The 23,493-nt window shown below is 38.5% G+C and overlaps 4 protein-coding genes across 4 annotated transcripts; 2 read left to right on the forward strand and 2 right to left on the reverse strand.

The window, feature by feature from the left end:
- Nucleotides 1–102: 102 nt before the first annotated feature.
- On the reverse strand, nucleotides 103–14,035 carry LOC126366983 (arf-GAP domain and FG repeat-containing protein 1). Its single transcript, XM_050010330.1, has 7 exons — nucleotides 14,032–14,035; nucleotides 13,105–13,363; nucleotides 12,517–13,029; nucleotides 11,738–11,874; nucleotides 11,586–11,651; nucleotides 11,376–11,506; nucleotides 103–2,949 (listed from the first exon to the last, which is right to left on the reverse strand). The coding sequence occupies exons 1-7, from the start codon at nucleotides 14,033–14,035 to the stop codon at nucleotides 2,899–2,901; spliced, it is 1,161 nt and encodes a 386-aa protein (XP_049866287.1). The 3' UTR covers nucleotides 103–2,898.
- A 379-nt stretch (nucleotides 14,036–14,414) lies between these two features.
- LOC126368816 (uncharacterized) lies at nucleotides 14,415–16,775 on the forward strand. Its single transcript, XM_050012978.1, has 7 exons — nucleotides 14,415–15,012; nucleotides 15,096–15,172; nucleotides 15,296–15,423; nucleotides 15,577–15,687; nucleotides 15,782–15,883; nucleotides 16,068–16,157; nucleotides 16,508–16,775. Exons 1-7 carry the CDS (start codon nucleotides 14,833–14,835, stop codon nucleotides 16,759–16,761), a joined length of 942 nt encoding a protein of 313 aa, XP_049868935.1. The 5' UTR covers nucleotides 14,415–14,832; the 3' UTR covers nucleotides 16,762–16,775.
- Nucleotides 16,776–16,851: 76 nt separating this feature from the next.
- Nucleotides 16,852–18,450, reverse strand: LOC126368805 (putative nuclease HARBI1). The gene is made up of 2 exons (XM_050012968.1): nucleotides 17,902–18,450; nucleotides 16,852–17,819 (listed from the first exon to the last, which is right to left on the reverse strand). The coding sequence occupies exons 1-2, from the start codon at nucleotides 18,187–18,189 to the stop codon at nucleotides 17,055–17,057; spliced, it is 1,053 nt and encodes a 350-aa protein (XP_049868925.1). The 5' UTR covers nucleotides 18,190–18,450; the 3' UTR covers nucleotides 16,852–17,054.
- A 1,320-nt stretch (nucleotides 18,451–19,770) lies between these two features.
- Nucleotides 19,771–23,262, forward strand: LOC126366993 (uncharacterized). Its single transcript, XM_050010339.1, has 4 exons — nucleotides 19,771–20,578; nucleotides 20,764–21,987; nucleotides 22,531–22,722; nucleotides 23,210–23,262. Exons 1-4 carry the CDS (start codon nucleotides 19,771–19,773, stop codon nucleotides 23,260–23,262), a joined length of 2,277 nt encoding a protein of 758 aa, XP_049866296.1.
- Nucleotides 23,263–23,493: the final 231 nt, after the last annotated feature.

The following is a 23,493-nucleotide window of genomic DNA, read 5'->3' on the forward strand; positions in this document are numbered from 1 at the left end:
TGTATTTGAAGTTAAATATTTCGGCGCAGTAGCAACGTAAATTTTATTGACGTAAACCCAGCTTTAAAGACAGGAACAGGCAGTGTGAATAGAAAAATTACATCTGGCAACAACCGCAAGATTTTATTAAAAAATTAATGGTGGTTAAATTTTACACCACTTATACAAATTAACAGATCTCAGTGCTCAAATAGTAAAAAACAATTACATTAAAACTAAATAAATAGTCGAGTGCATTACAAAATTAGAAAATAAAAAATTGTTCAAGTTAGCTCAATGAGAGTACAAAAATATTACTGATTATAATCACAGATGACGCAGTGAGAGCTTGGTTTTGGTTTTACTGTAATGGAAACTAGGACTTGAAATGTGCAATTCTTAATAAAATTTTACAATTCCTACATATGTATAGGTGTTGTCGATTCTCTGAATCTCTGCGTGCGTGTCTATTCAGACACGTGAGACATATTTAGGACGTCACTATATACTGCAACATACTTTAAGTTGCTGCTTCTATTCCATCATATTCTACAAACAATGGACGGAATATGTTGCGCGATATCCCTTTAAAATATTTGTAATAAATCTTCAAAAATGTATTACATTATAATATCTAAAATATCACATTGTTACAACCAGTTTCCATTACAGTTGCCCACAATTTCATAAATGTAATAAAAATAATTATATTGATTTACAATAGGCACGTAATTAAAACACGGAAACATAACAATTGTAGGTACATAAGTTTGATCTGAAGTTAAGTGCATCGCTGACAAGAATAGTAAAACATTCAGTACGTTGAAGCTATATTATATTATGTACACTAATAGAAATACGTAACAAAAACGGTCATGAAATTCAAAATTAATTGTAAAAGTTCAATGGAATTTCCAGGCTATGTTCCCCAAAAATATATATATATGGCGCTGCTCAGATTAAACGTGATAATTACCTATTGTCCCATTGCGCGAGCACCTACATAATTAATCAAAAACATAATCTAATGTCAGTGGCATATTATATAAAAAATAATTATTGCTGGATATTTTAATCTGATTATGTATAGAATTACGTTGTTCTCTATATTACGCACACGACGCGCAAAAAGTCCGGCGCGTTACTGCATATAATTGCATAGGTTATATTTTCACAGACTAAAAAGTGCGTCACGGATAGTCTGTCGTCTGCGCAGGGCCTTATTTTGATCACAACAATAATGGGCGGAAGATGTGTTGTGCCTTGGTGTAATAACAAGGGTCCTCATTTATACTCAAAAACAAAGATGCATATGTCTGTGATCCATGAAATTAGAAGTTTGAACTAAGGCAAATTTGGATAGCGCCATCTATATTTGTTCTGGAGAACGTAGCCTGCAAAAGCCCCTGATTAGTTTGTAGCCTACAACATTTTAGCAATTTAAAGGCTCTATAAAGCGTCTCAAGTTCCACCTACGTTTATTCCCGCCAAGTAACTGCAAGCTTTGACGAAACCAGTATAATACCACTTCCCTAAGTTAATCCTATCGACCTAGTAATACGTTTATTCAGTGTTTACTGTATACTACTGTATATACCGTACCAGTAAACGTTTTGTACCTTAGTTCAGCGTTTCCCAAACCGGACTTTATAAGATTAAAATTACAGTTTTCTTAAGTTCGTAGAAGGTACAGCGAGTGTAGTTTGGGAAACGCTGCCTTAGCCCACTCCTGACTATCGAATAAGGCCACTCGCGCGATGACTTCATACTAGAGCCGGCGTGACTCACCGGACCTGCATACTTGGTGACGTCACGAACATCGATAGTGTCCCAATCAGATCATGACTGTCCAAACACAAGTGTCGATTGGAAGCTTCCGCAACGGATGCTCAGGCTCACCATAACTACTAAAAATAAAACCGCTCGCGACATTGAATAAAAATGTGCACTCTTTTGTATCAGCCCAGCGAGATTATCTCGTAATTGTGTTCACAAACAATGAGAACACACTCTAGTTAACATATTGGGGGCTAGCAACTAGCTTAAAAATATGACGTTTTTAATCGAAGACTGGTTGAAATATAGTTTTTCTTCATAACCGACACATGTATATACCGTTATACTCTGTAAAACGTAACATGATGAGAATGACATTGTATCTCGTTTCTTTCGTACTAAACTGTATACCGTTAGCATAGAATAAGGAATAATACTACATATAGAACGGCAACTCTCCGCTCCCCGCCAGCGGCTGAGCTAAGTTTACCTCCCCCCTCGGAGTTAGTTTAGTCTTCAATAGTATGGCATCAGACGTCACACACATAGATGCGTGCACCATAATGTCAATGTGAAGTGTCTATGTAAAACGAGGTGTTTTATAAGTGTCTGGGGTGTGCCGTTAGTGCGAGAGACTTATCTCTCGTCACTTTCGCACTAAACGATCTACTATATTTCTATCCCGCTGTCATATATGCTACGTTTTACAGGATATATGGTACTTAGACGTAACACTGACCCGAAACTACTCTTCACTAACTATAAATAAAATAATTTAGAATAAAACTAGGACCAGCATTCTTTACCTACACTTCATACCCACATTCAACAATCTTTCAACATTCAAAAATACTATAGCAAACAGTTTAAATATCTACGAGAAATATTTCATTTGTAAATCTTGACAAATTTTAAGGCAGACTGAGGCACTTAAGTTTACAACCCTAATAAGCACTAGTTATCAGAAACTGATAGGTCGATAACATTTGACGCGCGAAATGAAAATATTAATAAATTATTTCATCTATTTTACATATTTAAATAATAATTTGTAGCTCGATTTGTGCTTTTTGTTACGTTAGTTTTGTTCTTTGACTCATTTACGATATCTCGCTTACAGGTAAGTTTGTGCTGCAGGGCTCATCAGAGGAAGGGGTTTTTGGAATTCACAAATCCTCCGTTGTTCGTCGTAGGCTGAAACAAAAAGAACATCATTCAAATTCCGAATCCGAATTCCTATTTCACGTACATAGCATAATTAGAATGACAGCAGAGATAGAGATATGCTACATCGCCTAGTTAGAAAGAGATGAGAGATATCTCCTTCGCACTAAAAATATACAGCTTAGTACGAAAGAGCTAGAGATGTCACTCTAACCATACTACAGTCAAAATTATTAGGTTACCTAAGTTAGGGTCGGTAGGTAAGTCAACCATGAAAACACATACATGATCATGAAATTGCATTATGCCTGTATCACAGAAATCGAGAAGGGGCAGGTAGAGGTGTATAGTACGGACACGAGCATTAATATATTATGTACACTTTGGTACCATGTCACATTAACTTTTTTGACAAATTGAACTGTAAGTCTCACTAAATGTCAAATATGTTAGTACGACAGAGTGCTAAAGTGGGTACATTATATTGCTCATGACTGTACACCCACTTTTCGCCAGTTTACTTAAACATACCTATGTTTAAGTCCCATTTAATAGGTACACCGGAAGGGTAAGCAGAAAAAAGTAAAGTGACTATAATAAATTCGATTCAAATATCAGATGAGTCATTTGATCAACATTCAGACATTTTTATTTATGAGTATACCTAATTACCTATTGAACTTTCACATTTATTTATTTTAATGAATAGGGAAAAATGTCAATGAGCCTTAGTTAATCATTTCCGATAATGACCACATTAATAGCTCCCTACTAATAATTATCACTCACTCCGCTAACCCGAGACACGCATAAGTACCTAATACCTATTCACTATTATTTTCATATATTTTTAAGGCTTCTAGTTTAATTTTATCACTGTTTCAATCAAGGCCTGTACAGGCTTCCTTTACAGTGTATATCAAGATACTAGTACTCGTACTATACTATTATTTTGAACGAACACTCCTAGCATAATTCACATGTATTTTTTTAATATCATAAATGCGCAAATAACTGTATCAGTCTGATTATTTTAGGGTTTTTTCTGTAACAAAGGGCTAAAATACATCGTCAACAAAATATCTGATCGACAAACTTTTATTGCCGGCAAAGGGCTGGTATGTCGACAATGTTGAATCAAGATTTTGATAAAAAATGTGTAAACTTAGCACGATTAAATCGCTGAATTTGGTATGGATGTAGTTTGGCCCTGCCCACCGCCCATCCGATGTGCTATTCCACTGCCCGATCCCGACACATCGGGCCCTATTGGTTGAGTACTTTTCATAAGGCCTTTTGGTAACTGTCACTGGGTCGTCATATCTAATCCGAATACCTTACACCTTGGGTACAAATAATGTTTGCAGTTGTGTCTGTTAAAGATCCAATAAAAACCGCAGAAAAGTATTATTTTTTTTATGTAGGTATATTAATGAATTTATTAACGACCTCCGTGGTCCAGTGGTTGAGCGTTGGGCTCATGATCCGGAGGGCCCTGGTTTGATTCCCGGTGGGGACATATCACAAAAAAATACTTTGTGGTCCCTAGTTTGCTTAGGACATTACAGGCTGAACACCTGATTGTCCGAAAGTAAGATAATTTGTGCTTCGGAAGGCACGTTAAGCCGTTGGTCCCGGTTGCTACATACTGATGTCAGTAAGTAGTCGTTACATGAGTCATGTCAGGGGCCTTTAAATAAAGTCTTTTATTTAAATTTTACACACTCGCTTAATTATCACTGATTATGTAGAGAGAAAAGAAAACAAACAGAAAGAAATTCAAATATATAATATTTCTATATGTTGAAATATTTTGTAAGCAAACCTATCTGACAACAAATAAGATCTGAATAACAGATCGCATACACAATCTACGCTATCAGTTTAAAAAATTACTCATTGGGTTATCCAACGACAATATAAAATAAATCAACTAAGCGATAGTGAGTTCTATGAACTGTTGCGCAAAATAAAACATAATATATAGGGAGCTAAAAGTGCAATAACACCCATTGTTTCCTGCGGGCGTGTGATAAGGATATCACACCGTACTTTTGCGCAAATTATATTCGTTATAAACAGTAATAATGCAAATTAGTCGCCATACTGTGAATGTGATCACCCGGATCAAACCCTATCTCACATAAGTGAACATCAGTCAGTACTTCAGTAGTAACCGGGACCAACGGCTTACCGTGCCTTCCGAAGCACGGATCATCTTACTTTCGGATAATCAGGTGGTCAGTCTGTAATGTAAACACCAGGGTTGATGAGGTTGATAATCCACCTCACAACCCACACGATAGAAGAGCCGTTAAGGAGGAAGGGAAAGAGCGCAGAGACGGTGTCTCGCTCGCACTTACGCGGTAGGCAGCACACAGTAACAATGAGATTTTTGTATGAAGAGTCCGGGGTGTGGCTGCACTGAGAGCGAATAAAAAACACAGAACACGTTCAGCTGCTTGTCTAAGCTGGCGTATCATAAAAACCGACAGGGTGTTTGTCTTTTCTAATATGATGGACCTTTATATGGGCAAAGGGCTGATCACCTATCACCGTAAAGAACCCTACTTTACTTGTGGCTCTACCCTATTAAGGATTACGTGTATCTTCATCGAGGGCAATGAAATGGCATACTCGTTAGCGTTTGCGCAACTGGGGTCAATAGATGATCGATTTACTATTTTTATCCGACTACGGAGAAGCAAAAAAGAGGGTTATTATCTCAGCGAAGATTCAAAGTTCAAGTAGTTATTATGTTAATGTACATGTTAATACTTCTTTAAAAAAGTTTTGCTTTCTTGAAAGTATGTGACAACACGCGAAGTCATGAATCGCGTGAAAATAATATTTTATCGGCTTTGTGTTGGTCTTAAGTTTTTGTGTGCTTAACGTAATCAGCCATTATCATGTATGGGTTTCGTACCAAAATTGGCTGCAAGTTGTCGTCTGATTCCCCATAAGGGGTTACGGCAGTGAGTATTCGCAACATACCTATAACAAAGTCTCCCAAACAGGAATATTTTCGAAGAAGAATTCCTGTTCTATGGGATTTCCGGAACTTAAACTCTGGCATAGAATTCGGCATTCTGTTGGTCTTAAGCTTTTGTGTATGCTTAACCCTTTCACGGGCAGAGATCATGGGTCATTGATGGTTCATAATAGTAAGACACCTTGGAATCGGAACGTCATTAGACGTTCTGTCCTTGAAAGTGTTAACATAAACAGCCATTATCATTAGGTATGGGTTTCGTACCAAAATTGGGTGCAAGTTATCGTCTGATTCCCCATAAGGGGTTACGGAGTGAGTATACTTCACGTACCTATAACACAAGGTCTCCCAAACAGGAATATTTTAAAAGAAGAATCCGTGTTCTGTGGGATTTCCGGAGCTTAAACTCTGGCATAGAATTCCACTATCCACGCACTATCATGACGGAAACTTCCGACGAGATAAACCCTGTATGAGCCACTGTCTGCTAATAAATAAAGCCCAAACTGAAAATTGTCTGTACTGTTATAGATAAGACTTCATTAAATCCTTTGTTGTCCTCATGAATGCATCAGCTATAGATTGCAATACATATACGTAAGCACCTTTAATGGTCATCATCGCCACGCTCTTGTCGGTTTAGCGTTCTCCATTCTACTTTTTTAGGGAATAATAGGGCAGTGGCTTCCCTCCAGCCTTCCGCCCCGCAGTACTCTGTCTGACGCGAGTGGGATGACGCCCGGAGTAGTATATTTAAAAGCGGTACTAGGACCTACAGCGGTACTTATATATAAACGGATATGTATTCATAAAGTCGTTTCGATGTGGGTTCCCTTTATATGAGGGGCTGATGATCTATGTCACGGCTAGCGGGACGAGAGCCCTCAGCGCTCCGTATTTGTCCGGCTAAGTAGGCAAAACCTACAAAAGTCATGTCAAAAAAAACATCGCAAGGCTCATCATTGTCCATTTTCAGTCTTCGTATCAAAACTAGCTGCAAATTACCTTCCGATTGTAGCCCTGCCCACCTCTTTAGCAATTGCGGGCGTGAGTGTCTGTATTGACGTAATGATTGATGTGTTCTCCTTTCAAGTTACAAATTACGTTTAAGATTAGGAGCACCGTCAAATTGAGTATTAAACATACATAACATACATCATCATCATCATCAACAGCCTATATACGTACATCCCACTGCTGGGCACAGGCCTCCCCTCAATCAACCGGAGGGGGTATGGAGCATACTCCACCACGCTGCTCCAATGCGGATTGGTGGAGGTGTTTTTACGGCTAATAGCCGGGACCAACGGCTTAACGTGCCCTCCGAAGCACGGAATCATCTTACTTTTTCGGACAATCAGGTGATTCAAGCCTGAAAAGTCCTTACCAAACAAAGGACAGTCTCACAAAGTGATTTCGACAATGTCCCCATCGGGAATCGAACCCGGACCTACATACATAACATACATACATTATAAAAATACGTGTTAGAGACTTAAACTCCGGCTAAGTAGTAAAAGCCATAATGCGGCAAATTTTTATGTCAAAAACTGAAACTTCGCCTCTCTGGCACTATATTTAGATTATAGATATAGCTCAAAATCTCAAATATACGAGTCACTTCTTATATTCGGTAAATACATCAGGTATTCAAGCGTTAGCCGCTCAGATAGCTGTAAATGTAAACAGTCACGTCCATAAACCCTAATAGCAAAAGTAACGCTACATATTGAAGGAAAACAGCATGCAGTCGTGCCCTGTACCAAGGATATATCAATAGGTATCGTTTTATCGATTCGACATTGTCTCGACGGCCACTAATACGCTCACAAACAAGAACTACTACCGTTTCTCATCAGGGTTACAAATATTTTTACGCGATCGTCATAAATCATCGCCACACGCTACATTTTGTAATGATTGTGACCACTAAAATTATGTATATCCAAAGTTGACTTAACCAGAGTTTACACTTAGGTTTTATTACGGGTTTTAACGGCCTCTGTGGTTGAGCGCTGGGCTCACGTTTCGGCGGCCCCGGGTTCGGATCCCGGTGGGGACAATCACAAAGATGACTTTGTGATCTCTTGTTTGGTTAGGACATTAAAGGGTGATCACCCGATTCTCCAAAGGTAAGATGATCCGTGTTTCGAAGGGCCCGTACGTCGTTACATGACATCAGGAACCTTTGGTAACGTAACTTGTAGTAACTCTGATACCAGGGTTGTGGAGGTCGGTCGTTGACCTCACAACCCACACGAGAGAAGGGATTTTATTGTAACTATTTCCTTGTTGTGATGCAATAAAATATACCTATTGTATTTTGAACCGCTTTGCTCAGAGATGATAAACACAAATTAAAACACATAATACCGGGTTCTGACCGCGTTTATCAAGGATATGAGACTCCTATCCCTGTAACGCGGTAAGAACCCGGTATCCTGTGTTTTAATTATGATAATAACCGCGTAAACCTCAAACAATAGATAAACACAAACTTTGCATAAAAGTAAGTTGTTCTTACTCATTCACGTTAACATCCTAAAGTGGATCGCACTTAGAGTTCATGATATGCTTCGAGATAGATCTGGAACTATAGAGTTGAACGGCCTCCGTGGTCTAGTGGTTTAAGCGTTCGGCTCACGATCCGGAGGTCCCGGGTTCAAATCCCGGTGGGGACATATCACAAAAATCACTTTGTGATCCCTAGTTTGGCTAGGACATTACAGGCTGATCACCAGATTGTCCGAAAGCAATATGATCCGTGCTTCGGAAGGCACGTTAATCTGTTGGTCCCGGTTACTATTTACTGATGTAAACTAGTAGTCGTTACATTTGGCGGCTCAATAGTAACCCTGACACCAGTGTTGATAGGGTTGGTAATGCACCTCACAACACACACGATAGAAGAAGAGTTGCTAATAGCGCCGAACCTTCACCCAATTAGCATAACCACAATTGATTGTTATGTTATCAAGACCTCACGCCTGCTCTACTGACTCGAGACAAATTTAGAGCACAGGGAAGCGGCAGGTCACTGAGGCTAGACTAGCCTTGCCAGCTAAATCTATGCCAAGCGTCATCTAGATAGATAGCAGATTCGATTTCGTACCAATCTACTGTGTACATTTCTGCAAACTGTAAATAAAGTCACGAGGCGGGCGTGAGTGACTGATTTTGTTCGTCGCTTTAGAAGCTTTTTTTGTATTTTGTATTATTTATACTGGTTACTGGTAACATATTGTCCCAAAAGTCTACTATCCAAAGATAAATGGGTACAGATACATAAACTCACGCCCGTAATCCCTAAAGGAGTGGGCAGAGCCACAAATAATTAAAGACAACTGCAGCCACTCTTGATACGAAGTCCTAAGATAAAAGAATGGGTGTAGTTTACATACTCAATGATAGGTCTATCATTTAATGTGTGTATGTTGTTTTATATTCCGTATAGACTTTTTCCACACACACACAAGGGCCGATTTTATTAAAAACATCATAGAAGGAAAGAGAGGAAGGGGCAGCCCAAGAAGTGCTTACATGGAGCAAATTAAAGAGAAGGCGAACGTCGTGTCTTATAAGGAAGTCGAAGAATTGCCCTTTGTTAGACAAGTGTAGAATGCTACATCAACAAAAGCGTGGCTCTTAAATTAATGATGATGAGACGTTATACTAGACAGTTGAGTTTATAATCCTGGGGGTTTAAAAGGCCACATGGAAGCAATCCATCTAAAAAAGCAATATTGCAATTTGACATTTGCGCATTTTCCATTCCAGTCTATCAAAGGCCAATTCCTTGAGGTCCCTCTAAGACACGACGTTAACCTTTTCTTTAATCTGTTCCATGTAAGCTTTTCTTGGTCTTCCCCTTCCTCTACGCTACACCGACAAGAGCGTGGCTCTTAAATTGATGATGATGATGACATTTGCGCATATAAAAGTGCGCAATGCAAACAAATGTCCAATAGCAATATTGCTTTTTAGATGTATTGCTTCGATGTGGCCTTTTAGCCCTTCTGGCCAAGTAGTGACTGCCATCCGAGGCAAATCTACAATAAAGCACGACAAAGACAGACTTGAAAGTGTGAATTTTATTTGAACATTAATAAAATAGTACCTACTAGAGCCGCAAAGAGTAATTTCTCTTTGTTCTATCGTGTGCGTTTGGGTTGTGAGGTGGATGACCAACCTCGTCAAACCTGGTGTCAGGGTTGCTATTGAGCCGCCTAAGGCCCCTGACATGGTTCATGTAACAACTACTTACTTACATCAGTGAGTAGTAGTACCTTGCGAACACGGATCATCTTACTTTCGGACAAGCAGGTGATCAGCCTGTAATGTCCTAAAGAGTAACGATGACTATATGAAATAAAGAACACAGGTTGAAATTGGAGTATGCACCCGTTAAATCTGCGTTTTGTTTCGAAATCGTTTTACGTAACTTGAAACTTACTCCAGAGATCACGTTTCTTCGCGTTAGTCGACTATTTGCCAGATTAGCACGTCGAGACTACATAATATATTATGTATATCCTAGTATATCAATAACGATACACATTGATATGATAAGAGCAAACATGTTCGATATTGCGACTTATATACAACGAAATAGAAACGTAAATCAAAGATTAAGTAAAGAAATCATACTAAGTTATTTTCATAGATTTTTTTATTCCTAAACCGTAACTCTATCTATATACTTATAATAATAACCACTGACTCCTCTTCTCATTCATAATGTATTGTAGATTCCAATTTCGGTAACTGCTCATTGAATATACATATAAAATATTCTTCCTCTAAACATAGATTAATTGTTAAGCAATCCAAGCTTTGTAATTCAAATGACTGATTTACGTCTATACTACTAGCTATTAAATAACTCATTAATATGTGCATCAGATCTCTAAATCTACATCCTCAAATATATCTCAAGCACAGCAACAAACAACTCCAAAATGAAATGTGAACTCGCTAATGATTTGTATAAACCCAAGGGCAACTAAATATCATAAATATTGTAGCTATTAATAGGTATTTTTATACATTACACAATAAGAGTAGGTACATAGGCATATTAATATTTAACATTAACATGTTTCCTGTCACTGCTGTAAATTTGTAATAGATTATCAAAAGCAGTTTTTGTAAATGGTAATAGTATTAAGTGGGGAGGTGGTACTGTAAATTCGTAGAATAAGATAACTTCACGATCACTAGTACACTTGGTAGTCAAATTGGTATTCCCTGTAATGTCTATGTAAATTGTGAATAAATAAATAAAGTGTTCAGTTTAGTAATCTGGCAGTGATACTAAATTAAACTTATTATTTAAAAATAATTTGAACTATCTGGTGTAGTATTATTTATACTGGTTACTGGTAACATATTGTCCCAAAAGTTTACTATCCAAAGATATTATGCTTCTAGTAAGTCATGTAAAGAAGTAATCAAACTTGCTTACCATAAAAGGATTGACGGGCAGTGGGGCTGGTGCACTCCAACCTCCATTGAAGAATGGGTTCTTATTGGCAAACAAATCATTGGCTGATGGACTTTGGAATGGATTCTTATTATTTACATTACTTGTCTCCTCTGAAATGAAATTATGACATTAATTTTATATGTCCCTGTACTGGAAGTAGGTAGTTACAATGTTTATAAGTTTCCTTACCCATATGTTTCATATTTTGCTGCTTAAAAGCATTATCTAATTCTGCTAATGCAGCATAGCGATCATCTGGAAAACACATTGAGTTTTAACATCCTAATTATATCAATAGAGTTGATTAAAATACTAGTGTTGGCATATTTTAATAAACTCACTAGTAGAAGATGTAGGAGGACTGAAAGCATTGAATGCTGGGGTTGTCATGGACGGCTGAGAGGTAAAGTTGCTGGTCAGGTTGTTGTTAAACTGACTGCTATTGTAGATGTCAGCGGTAGAGAAATCTACTGGGAAACTGTAAAATAAATATAAATGTAAGTGCTCAGCTAACATGCAACATGCAATGACACATAGTTTAATGAACCTATTTACACAGCTGGTTAAAATATTTTTTCTACTCCTCTACTTTAATCTGGCATTTAAATAACCAAAAAGTCTAATATAAGTACATACATAATTAAACTCTTTGAAAAAGTGTACGCTCTATGGCCTATAAAAGCATTGTTTACAAAGTGTAACTGTACTATAATGTCGCCAAAAAAGCATTGTTGTTGTTTTTTTTTTTTTGACCTGGAAACTGGCACCTTTACTTTGTTTGGTGCCATAGATATACTATAAAAAAAAAGTATACATTTGCCGCCATTTTCCCGCGCGTTGGAAAATAAATTGGAAAATTTTTGTGTTTCGTTTAAAATTACGTCGTCGTAGAAAAAGTATTGTATGCAACGTTGTATAACTAGGTCAAAAAATGCTCGTGACGTCTCTTATTGCGATGTTCGCCAAGGCTCACATCGCAACTCACGCCACTCGCATTTTTTGACCCTTCTTATACAACTGTTGCATAAAATACTATAGGCTTATTGATTCTACAAAAAGATTACATTCCTAATTGACTAGGTATTTCCTTTAATGAATGTAATAGAAAATCAACACTTACTCAGGTACTGGCGGCGGCACCGGCGCATGCGCAACGACTGTGTTTATGGTACCGAGCAGTGGCTGCGAGAAATTGTTGACGGGCCGCGCCACTTTACTTGACTCATTCACCGTCGACAACAAATTGTTCACCACTTTCGCGGTATTTACGATTGTATTGTTGTTAACTGGGGCCTTAGTCGTCTGCGGCGAAATTGATATCAAGGGAGTGTTGTTAGACCCGCCACTTCCGGCCTTCACTTTTGATTTATTTTTCAAAGACGAGCTTCCATTCGTGACCACTGCGTTAGGTAAAGACGCAGACTCCAAATAGTAACGTTTCTTCTCATATTTGTCCGACATAAAGTCTCTAACACTCTGTTCGTCGGTAAAGTTCACACTTTCACCCTCGTAAAGGCCCAACCAAACTCGCCTGCAGTAATCGTTTCCCCGTTGTCGTATCAATTCAATCTCCTCCGGGGTGAAAGTAGCCATCGAAATAGATTTCACGCGGTGTGGCGGCGTAAGGCCACGCCTGAAATATAATACATCACAACACTGTTTGTTGATCTCTCTAAAAGCACAAAAGCAACGTAGAAACAATACTTACAGCATTCCCGAACATTTTGAACAGACAAACGATCCGATTGTAGTATTCACGTAAGTGGGACCTCTTTGATTACAGTCTAGACAATATTTATTTCCATTGATAGAAATAAGTTCACGTAAAATTTCTAAATTTTTATCGTCCTGCTTGCGACGGTTTGCAGTTGCAGCCATTTTTATGATGTCTGCTGTGGTTGGTTGAAGTTTGACTGAAGTAAAGTTATAATTTACAAAATTAAAAACATGCAATAAATGAGACGAAGCTCATTAGTTAACTGTATGCGTGAAAGAGAGAACAAATAAATGCATAAATGAGGCGTGTTATTTATTTGACGCATTTTCATTTCACCTTATACTGCTTATAATTTAATGATCAAATATTTAATTAATTATTTAATAAGCCAGTTTTCGAAGTATTTTAAATATGTAACACAGATATACTTACAAAAGTTCTATTCACTACAAATTTATTTAGTTTTTTGCTGTAAAAAATAAATACAAAGCCATTTAAGAACAACATAAAATAATGTATCCGTGTAACGAAACGCAAACGGAATTGTGCGGAATTGTGACAGTTCATAGGTCTGCTCGTTTCATGAAAATTGTTGTATTGATTGAATTCGGGAATGTAAAAAAAATAATGACATTCGGTCAGAAACTTACAAAAATGATAGTATTTTTTAAGACTTGTGTTTGTTTTATTATCGTCGTATTTATCACTATTAAATAACTTTATTTGCAATAAACTGCTCATCTTTCAGAGTTTGTCAATTTGGCTTTGATTTGGCTAGACGAGTTGACGTCTGACGTTGACGTACGAGGAGCGTTGACTTGACAACTTTTATATTTGTTTACAATTGGTTTACAATTTCTGAATAATATTCTTCTGTATTTGTTAGCTTGGCATTCCATTTAATTCTTGAAAACAAACACATTCTCAGTACTATACAGATGGTTGATATAAAAATAATTTGTAGACTGTGTAAGAGTACCAATTTTCTTACTTCTTTAAATGTGATGGATGGCGATACTAGTCTCCTGTGGCGGCTGGAAAACTGCCGCCAACCGTCAGCCAATCAGCGGTCGTTCCCCGCCCGCGCTCCCGCACACACACGGGAGTCGGGAGAGACAAGAGTTTTGACACAGTACGATTAAAGAAGCGGAAAAAGTTTGTGCGTTATTTACGGTGGATGAATAATTGATTGAGTACTTAGTTCAGTAGTTAAATTTAATGGTGGACTGTGAGAGGTGCAATAAACGTTTTGGATATAAAATTTTGTGTTGTGATTGGAACGTACCCTATTGAACGAGACAAACACCCGTATTCTAAGATGTTTACTCAAAACTGCCTTCACTCGGTCCTCAGCCAAGGCCACCTTAAGGGATTCTCAAAATCTCCTTGAAATCGGTATTCTTAGTTGACACCTCAACCTTAACGGAGGTTTCCTCCAGCGAGGAAGAGTGGAGGTATGACGTCATTGTTTTCGTATTATTTTGTTGGCAGCATGATAGAATTCTGTTGGCTGTGGTCACGTTTGTAGTTTATGGGAACATTTAAACGTCAAACAAATTGTCAAATCGACTTTGACAGTTGATTTCGCGGTACCGGCTTTGTTTATTTCAAACACAAATTTCAGACTACTTTGCACTGAGCAAGTTATCATCCGTCCCAAACTACTTTGTGGAGTGTGAAAGTGTTTATTAGATTTGTAAAAGTGTTTATCAAGTCAAAATGTCGAGCGGATCAACAAGACAAACTTTTACTGAACACGAAAAAGTGTGTCTGCAGGAATTAGTTTTGAAATATAAATTAAATTCTGTTGCAACTATTGGGGCTGGAAATGCAAATGTAAAAAAAATGGCTTGGGTACGCCTTACACAAGAATTTAACTCCATTGAGACCAATAGTAAAGTAAGTACCTAAATGTAGCACATAATATTAATATCATTCCTGATTTTGATTAAACTTACAAACAAACCTTTGATTTCTTTTAGCGAACAGAGGCACAATTAAAAAAATGTTGGGACAATTTAAAAACCAGAAGAAAACAATTTCTAGCACAAGAAAAAAGGTAAAATATCATATACTTTCTTAAAAGTAAATATTTAATTATTTACTATTGTTACAAAACACAGTGCAATGCTGTAAGTAATGTTATTTTTAAGCTTCTCTTTTTTTCATTTGAATTTGGAAGGGAACGCATGAGGACCGGAGGTGGGTTGTATGCAGCTAGTACCTCTCAAGGCTCCCAGGAGGCTATTGATGCTGCTCTTTTGGATGCCACAAATATAGAGCTACAAGGCGTGTTTGATAGTGATAGTGGTGAGTTATCAGGATATACATACATACCTTATTCCACTTACTAAATAGTTTTTATTGATATTTCTTTTCTATGTTCAGTTGAAAGTTAATAGAATTTCACCGAGTGGCTCTTGCAAGTAAAAATTATAGCAATTGATAACATTTTCATTCCAGATATGGTGTTGGACCACAACATGTTAGCCCCAGTACCCGATCTCCCTGCACCTGCAGCCCCTGCAGCACCCGCTAATACCTCACCTGGCGAAGGACCATCCCAAATACAAAGTATAATAGTTAAGCTATATTTTTTGCCATTTCTAACACAATAAACAACATATTTTTTTTTTGCAGAATACATTATGTTTTGCCTTTTTTGCAGAAGCTATTCCTGTGGAAGTTGATATTGAAATAATGGATAATCAATATCGTCCATCAGCCGGGTCTCGTCTCTCCGATTATGACCCACCTTCTCTAATTCAAGGTATTTTCTTAGATATTTTCTTAAGTTGATTATCTAGTACATTTAAACAAAACTATAGGCTTGATTATTATTACAAGTAATCTAAACCAGTGTGAAGATTTTAAAGATTTTAAGAAAGAGGTGTGTTTAATGAACACTTATGTAACCTTATTTAAGTAACATATTTGGAATTTTTTATTTGTAGAGTCTGTTCCTGTGGCACAAGTAGAGCTACCTCGTCGACCATCAACTGGATTGAGAGAACATGATTATGGAGCACCTTCTCAAACTCAAGGTATTCTTATTATAGCAATATTGTTGAACAAAATCTGCTTTATAAGTAACTAAAATAATTTCTAATGTATTTTGGGTAACAAATTCCTAGAAACCCCATGCTGATCTTGCGCGACCCAACTCCGTCCACAAAAGTTTTTACAGCTTTCTTATCTTTTGTTTACATTCACATCTGTGAATGTGATGGCCATCTGTCAGCACTTGTGGTGACCTTTTTTTATATTAGCCAGTTAAACGTATTCACTTCATAGTAAAAAGAATCGGTTAAAAAATATTTCTATTATAAGTAACTGTGTTTATTAAGCCTGTGAACTTTCGTGCGTTTTAACATATCTTCTTGTTACGTTTCAGCTTCAAAGAACATTCGGGCTCATGTAATTAATCAGGAGTTCACCTTGCGAAAGGATAGATATCAGGTGATAGTGGACAGGGAGGAGGAGCTACATAAATTGAGGATAGCAGAGCGGGAGTGGCTCGTAAAGGCAGCTGAGGAGACATATCATAAAGCTCGCCTTGAAAAGGAAAGTGCGCAGGAGTTGCTGCTATGCAGCCGGGCTAAGCGAGAGCTAGCAGAGCTGCATCTTTCTAGGGAAAGAAAGAAATAAATTGATAGTTTTTATTACATTTTTTTTATTGAGCATATCCCTTGTATTTGGAGCAATAACTAATTTTAACTATGATACAAATAATGGAATCTTAAAGAATATTTCTAAGAACTTTTTCTATATGAATTATAACATAATATTATAGGTATTTAATACATATCTAACATCTAGATAGAAACTAAACTAGTACATAATACAATACAGTAACTCTTTATTATTTAAATACAAGAAGCAAGTGGTACAAAAGGCGTTCTTTTTGCTGAGGAAACATAACTAACATAACAAAATTATACTTAACTAAAATGTCTTGCGATAAAACTAGCTCTTATAATACTACCTCGTTCATTGTCTGGAACAGGTGTTGGTGGGTCTATCCTTGACCTCAAGGGTTCTGGCATTTCTTGGTTAGTGTTAACACTGATATTGTGCAATACAGCACATGCCACGATGATGTTAGGGACATTTTTTATTTTGTTCTGAAGCTTCCTGCTTAAACAAGCAAATCTTCTTTTCAGGACACCATTCAGCCTTTCTATAATATTTCTAGTACTGATATGGGATCTGTTGTAGCACTCCTGATCTGGTGTTTGTGGATTTAGCACGGGAGTATACGTGTAAGATGACTGTGCATATCCACTGTCCCCTAAAAGTATGCCAGCACCTACTAAATCCCCTTCTTCAAAGCGCATACTACAACGGCTGTTGCTGAATATGCGGGAATCATGGGCAGATCCTGGCCACCTCGCCACAATGTCGTAAATCAACATTTGTGGCCCGCATATTAGTTGTACATTTATAGAGAACTCACCTTTTCTATTTCTGAAAAGTTCTCCATTTTCCCGACTCGGATTTTTAATTGGTACGTGAGTGCAGTCAATGCACCCGATTACCCCTGGGAATTGAGCACGTTGGTAAAATGCTCTCTTCACGTTGGCTCTCTCGTGTGCTCCAGGGAACTTGATAAACTCAACTACTTTCATTGCTAATATTTTCGATAGCTTAGCCACGATTTTAGATACAACTGGCTGACTGATCTTATGCAGGTCTCCGCAAACAATCTGTTGAAACAGAAATAGTTTGGTAAATATTTTTTATAACTGTAGATAAGTAATTATATAAATGCTTGAATGGCTAACTTACCTGGAAGTTTCCTGTAGCATAAAATCTTAACGCTATGAGTAGTTGCAATATGGGTGGTAAAGGTAACCCTTTGTTGGTTACATTTGATTGCAATCCAATCAGTGGCAATATCATATGAACAACGGTATCTTTCCTAAATCGAAAGCGTTTTTGAAATTGTTCTTCGTCGTAACATTCCAAAGGGTTTTGAGCGTCTCTGATATATTTCCGCGCCGGATAATCGTAAGGATTATCATAAACATAATCCATAAACTCTTCAAAGTCACTATATAAGTCACTATCACTCATTTTAATAACAAAAATCGAAGTTTGTAATATAAAAAGTATCGTCACAACAAGCGTTCGCACGGATTTCAAGCGTTGAGTAGTCCTTAAGGTTGGTCACGAGGTACCTTACATTTGACAGTTCATTCCTCAATTTTTACTCACCTCCAGTGAGGAAGAACCATAAGTCGAGGACGTAAATGTCAACTATGAATACCAAAAATCCTCAACCGAGGTTGAGTCGAGTGGAGGAAATCTTGAGTGACATCTGAGAATACGGGTGAAAGTATATCTAAAAAGCAAAGAGGGATTCAGCGGGCTAGCACCGCTGCCCATCCCCAAATTGGTGACCCCAGACGACGTTCTACATACACAATAACCTACTCTTCGGCTCAAGGCAAGTCTCAAATTTCTCCGCGAGCAGTCGCCAGGCGGCTTACGTACTCAAAGTCATCGACGCGAGGCTGATTCGACACTGTCCTTGAAGAACTATACCCATTCAAGCACCGCGAGACTGATCAGATGCGAAGACATCCTATCTACCCTTGCCGACCGTAAATACTCCGTTTCCCGTACTTCAAAGACGATCAGTGCACACGATCTCCATCCAGTACTCATCTACTGCATCTGAAACTAAGCGATACCTACCTACCTGCGAAAATATCTACCGCATCAGGGCTGTGGTGTCTTACTGAAAGTACATACCTACTTACCTGGCAGTGGACTTCAATTTGGTGGTGGATAGCATGTATGTTTTTGCCTGCAGCAAGTTACACATAGCTGAGAAGTACTGAGGACTCCTGGAAGAAGGATACCTGCATGTGGAGTGAATTACCTAACTATCTACAATAACTAAAACTACAACCACTTGGACTATATACTATTCTAACTACAACTAATTTCTACGCCGATCTAAAACATAAACATTTAACCTACTACATTCCTTATTATTAATTAGCTATCTATTAAGTGTTGTGATACAGGTTTGTGCATGTAATACCTTTTAAAAATATTAATTTACTATCCAGGTAACTAAGATAAACCTTGTGTGTTACATTTTGCTATAATAATTTTAATTAAGTACTTATAAGTGAACATCTTAAAAGGTACCTAAGACTTCAGTTGTCTCATTGGTATTCTAAGGGCCTCATAATACAATAACAAAACATTGAAGCTAGCAAAACTGTTTACATTTCTAAAAATAGATTCACTGTATACAACTTACATTTCATTTTACATCTTATAAACATTGTTATAGTTTCAAATTCTCTCTAATCATTTAAACTGCTAGAATTTCATACTTACCTTAATTGAATTCATTGTAACAACTACTTAAGTTAATTGAATTTAATTGCTCATTTGAATTTTGTTTGGTATGGTTATGGTCTTATTTTAACTATTATTTGTGCTTATTTTTATTAATCATATATAGTGTGTGTGACTGCAGCAGAGTCAGTTTCCTTTTACATTTTTATATTTTTTATTTTATTATCGGTGTTGGTTTGTTGTCTCTCTCTCTCTGTGTGTGTGTGGTTTATTTTCCCTGGTTTCCTTTTCTCTCTCTTTTTATATTACCCTTTTGTCTTGTGTATTTTTCTCCTGACTATGGCATCGCAGGACGAGTTGAAGGAGCAGCTTGTGGAGCTGCAAAAGCAGCTGGCACAATTACAAGGCCCATCCACATCACAGGCACAAGTCACTGCAGCTGTCTCTGTCAAACTTCCACCATTCTGGGTAAACAAGCCTAGTGTATGGTTTGGCCAGGCAGAGGCACAGTTCGACGTCGCCGGTATCACGCAGGACAGGACCAAGTACAGCCATGTACTTGCTATTTTGGACTCTAGGGTATCTGACGTGGTGGAGGACATCATCGTTAACCCGCCTAAAGAGGACAGGTACAATTTTCTTAAAACAGAATTAATTAAGCGGTTGTCGTGTTCGAGGGAACAGCGTGTCAGGCAACTACTCAGCGAGGAGCAACTAGGTGATCGCAAACCTTCGCAGTTCCTCCGTGACTTGCGTTCTTTGGCTGGCAAAACCGTTTCTGATGATGGCATAATACGGGAGCTGTGGATGCGACGCTTGCCTAACAATATACAAGTGATACTCGCCGCGCAGAAGGACTTACCTGTAGATAAAATTGCAGAGATTGCAGACAACATCCTTGAGGTAAGTCACCCCATGCCTGCCGTACACGCTGCTAGCGCTCCTGCGTTCGACGTAGAGAAAATCATGCGATGCATCGACCAGTTAACTCAGAAGGTTGATGCCCTTACCTCCGCGGCTGCACGATCACGGTCAAGACCGACTTCTCAGGACAGAAGTAACCGCTCCCGGTCGTCTTCTAGTGGTCGCCGCCTGTGCTGGTACCATAGAAGGTTCGGCCCCAAAGCTAGTAAGTGCATCAGCCCTTGTGAGTGGAAGACCGATAAGGGAAACGCGACAGGCAGTCAGTAGAGGTGGCAACTGATTGTCCTAATCCCGGCCGCCGCTTGTTTGTTACCGATGCCGACTCCAAATGCCGATTTTTGATCGACACTGGATCGGATCTTTGCTGTTTTCCGCGCCGCCTTGTCAAAGGCCGCTCATCTGCCACAGACTACGAACTCAGCGCCGCAAACGGCAGCTCTATCAAGACCTACGGCACCATCGCTCTCTGCCTAAACCTTGGTCTGCGCCGGGAGTTCCGTTGGCATTTTGTAGTGGCCGACGTAAGTACTCCTATAATAGGATCGGATTTTCTGGCATATTATAACTTGTTGCCAGACTGCCACAACAAAAGGCTCCTGGACGGCGCCACCAGCCTCTCAGCACCAGCTAGCGTCGCCCAAGTCAACCAAGTAAGCGTGAGGTCTGTAGCAACAGAGAACACCATCTTCTCTAAACTGCTCTCTGAACACCCTGACCTCACTCGCCCACCAGGCCTACCACGTGTCATCAGGCACTCCACAGTGCACCACATTGTGACGACTGATGGCCCACCTGTTTCCTGTCGACCTCGGCGCCTCGCCCCTCAGAAGTTCTCTGCGGCGAAGAAGGAATTTGAGGAAATGGTTAGATCTGGCACAGCGCGACCTTCGGACAGTCCCTGGGCTTCACCATTACACATGGCACGCAAGGGAGAAGATGGCTGGCGTCCATGCGGGGACTACAGAGCCCTTAACGCAAGAACGGTACCTGATCGCTATCCTGTCCGACACATCGCCGATTTTTCACAACATCTCGCCGGCAAGACTGTCTTCAGCACGATTGATCTCGTTAAGGCCTACCAACAAATACCCGTCAACAAAGAGGACATCTGCAAGACGGCCATTACAACTCCTTTTGGCCTCTTCGAATTCCCCTTTATGACTTTCGGCCTGCGGAATGCTGGACAAACGTTCCAGCGTTTCATAGACGAGGTTGTAAGGGGACTCGAATTTTGCTATCCATATGTTGACGATATTTTGGTGTCTTCTCGAAACGCTGAAGAACACGCCGAACATCTGCGTATACTTTTTCACCGTCTCGCCGAATACGGCGTAATAGTGAACGCGTCTAAATGTGTTTTCGCCGCTAACGAAGTCACATTCCTAGGCTATAACATCTCTAAAGACGGCACACGGCCTCCGCCCGGAAGAGTTGAAGCTCTGCGACAGTACCCCTTGCCTAAAACGGTACAAGGCCTGCGCAGGTTTCTAGGCATGGTAAACTTTTACCGCCGTTTCCTTCCTAATGCCGCAGAACTACAAGCACCGCTCATCAACGTGTTGGCCAGCTCTAAACTTAAAGGTGCAAAGCCAGTACCCTGGACACCAGAACTAGAGCTCGCGTTTGAGAATTGTAAGAAGCATCTCACTAAGTTTGTGCGTTATTTACGGTGGATGAATAATTGATTGAGTACTTAGTTCAGTAGTTAAATTTAATGGTGGACTGTGAGAGGTGCAATAAACGTTTTGGATATAAAATTTTGTGTTGTGATTGGAACGTACCCTATTGAACGAGACAAAGTATATCTAAAAAGCAAAGAGGGATTCAGCGGGCTAGCACCGCTGCCCATCCCCAAACTCCTTTTAAAAACTACCCTATGCATTGGTATAGACTTGAAGGTAAGTTTCATGTAAATTACACGCACTATAATGACGCACTCCAGTATAAAAGCTAACTAAAAACTGATTTTTTTACAGACATATGCAGAAGACGGACTGCCTACCATGATCTGTAAAAAGTGTAAAAGAAAGATAAAAATGTTTTACAGTTTCAAACAGAAATGTTTAGAAGTAGATCTAGAGCTTCGAACAATGATGCACTCTTTTAAATTAGACTTTGATTATAAGAATGAATTAAACATTGAATTCTCATGTAATATTGATAAGAATGGTATAGGTGATGAGGATGGTATAGGTGATGTGGATGGTATAGCTGATGAGGATGGTGTATGTGGTGAGGATGGTATATGTGATGAGGATGGTATATGTGGTGAGGATGGTATATGTGGTGAGGATGGTATATGTGGTAAGGATGGTATAGGTGGTGAGGATGGTATATGTGGTGAGGATGGTATAGCAGATGAGCATGGTATAATATGTGGTGAGCATGGTATAGGTATTAAGGATGGTTTAGGTAATAAGAATGGTATAGGTCACAAGGATGGTATAGATAATAATGAATGTTTCTCATTCGATAACTCGAAAGATCAGTTGAATGTTTATGACAGTAAAGTATGCACCTTAGTTGAAAAAAGTTCTTTACATAAACTTATTGAGAATGAAATAAACCAAAATTCGTTACAATGTGAATTATGTGGAAATATGTTCAGTACTAAAATAGAATTAAGAAGACATTTGTTATCACATAGAGAGACTAAATTATTTCAATGTAAATTTTGTCCAAAACAATTTACTAGATCATATTCAAAGGTAGTTCATATGAGATCTCACTTGGGAATAAAACCTTTTATCTGTGAGGTTTGTGGCCGATCATCAACTAAGAGGCAAGATTTAATTAGGCATATGAAGATACATAGTGATAAAAAGAATTATGAGTGTTCAACTTGTGGCAAAAGGTTTAAAAGATCTGGTGATTTGTGCAGTCATATACGTACACACTCTGGTATAAGACCTTACAAATGTAGGCTGTGTGAAAAGGCTTATACTTCACATAGTGGCTTAAAAAAGCATTATAAAACACACACTTCACACAGTAACCTAAAAAGTCATTGTAAAAAACAAACTTCATATAGCGGCCTAAAAAAACATTATAAAACACAAGATTCAGATGTTTAACTTTAAAAAGTGCGGTGTTGTTTTGCATCAATGAGTTATTACATGTATCTTAAGTGCAAATTTC

This window comes from Pectinophora gossypiella, chromosome 1 (assembly GCF_024362695.1).
Source record: "Pectinophora gossypiella chromosome 1, ilPecGoss1.1, whole genome shotgun sequence".
In the NCBI taxonomy this organism is placed as follows: domain Eukaryota; kingdom Metazoa; phylum Arthropoda; class Insecta; order Lepidoptera; family Gelechiidae; genus Pectinophora; species Pectinophora gossypiella.

Bases quoted from the DNA above. Each gene is read 5' to 3' on its own strand.
- LOC126366983 (XM_050010330.1), bottom strand. The intron at 11,652-11,737 runs GTGAGTTTATTA...TGTGTTTTCCAG, and splicing joins TCCTCCTACATCTTCTACTA to ATGATCGCTATGCTGCATTA. The intron at 11,507-11,585 runs GTAAGGAAACTT...ATTTCATTTCAG, and splicing joins GCAAAATATGAAACATATGG to AGGAGACAAGTAATGTAAAT.
- LOC126368816 (XM_050012978.1), top strand. From the start codon at position 14,833: ATGTCGAGCGGATCAACAAGACAAACTTTTACTGAACACGAAAAAGTG. The intron at 15,424-15,576 runs GTGAGTTATCAG...TTTTCATTCCAG, and splicing joins CGTGTTTGATAGTGATAGTG to ATATGGTGTTGGACCACAAC. The intron at 15,688-15,781 runs GTATAATAGTTA...CCTTTTTTGCAG, and splicing joins AGGACCATCCCAAATACAAA to AAGCTATTCCTGTGGAAGTT.
- LOC126368805 (XM_050012968.1), bottom strand. From the start codon at position 18,189: ATGAGTGATAGTGACTTATATAGTGACTTTGAAGAGTTTATGGATTAT. The intron at 17,820-17,901 runs GTAAGTTAGCCA...CTGTTTCAACAG, and splicing joins ATGCTACAGGAAACTTCCAG to ATTGTTTGCGGAGACCTGCA.
- LOC126366993 (XM_050010339.1), top strand. From the start codon at position 19,771: ATGGCATCGCAGGACGAGTTGAAGGAGCAGCTTGTGGAGCTGCAAAAG. The intron at 20,579-20,763 runs GTGAGTGGAAGA...CATCTGCCACAG, and splicing joins TAGTAAGTGCATCAGCCCTT to ACTACGAACTCAGCGCCGCA. The intron at 22,723-23,209 runs GTATAATATGTG...TTGTGGCAAAAG, and splicing joins TGGTATAGCAGATGAGCATG to GTTTAAAAGATCTGGTGATT.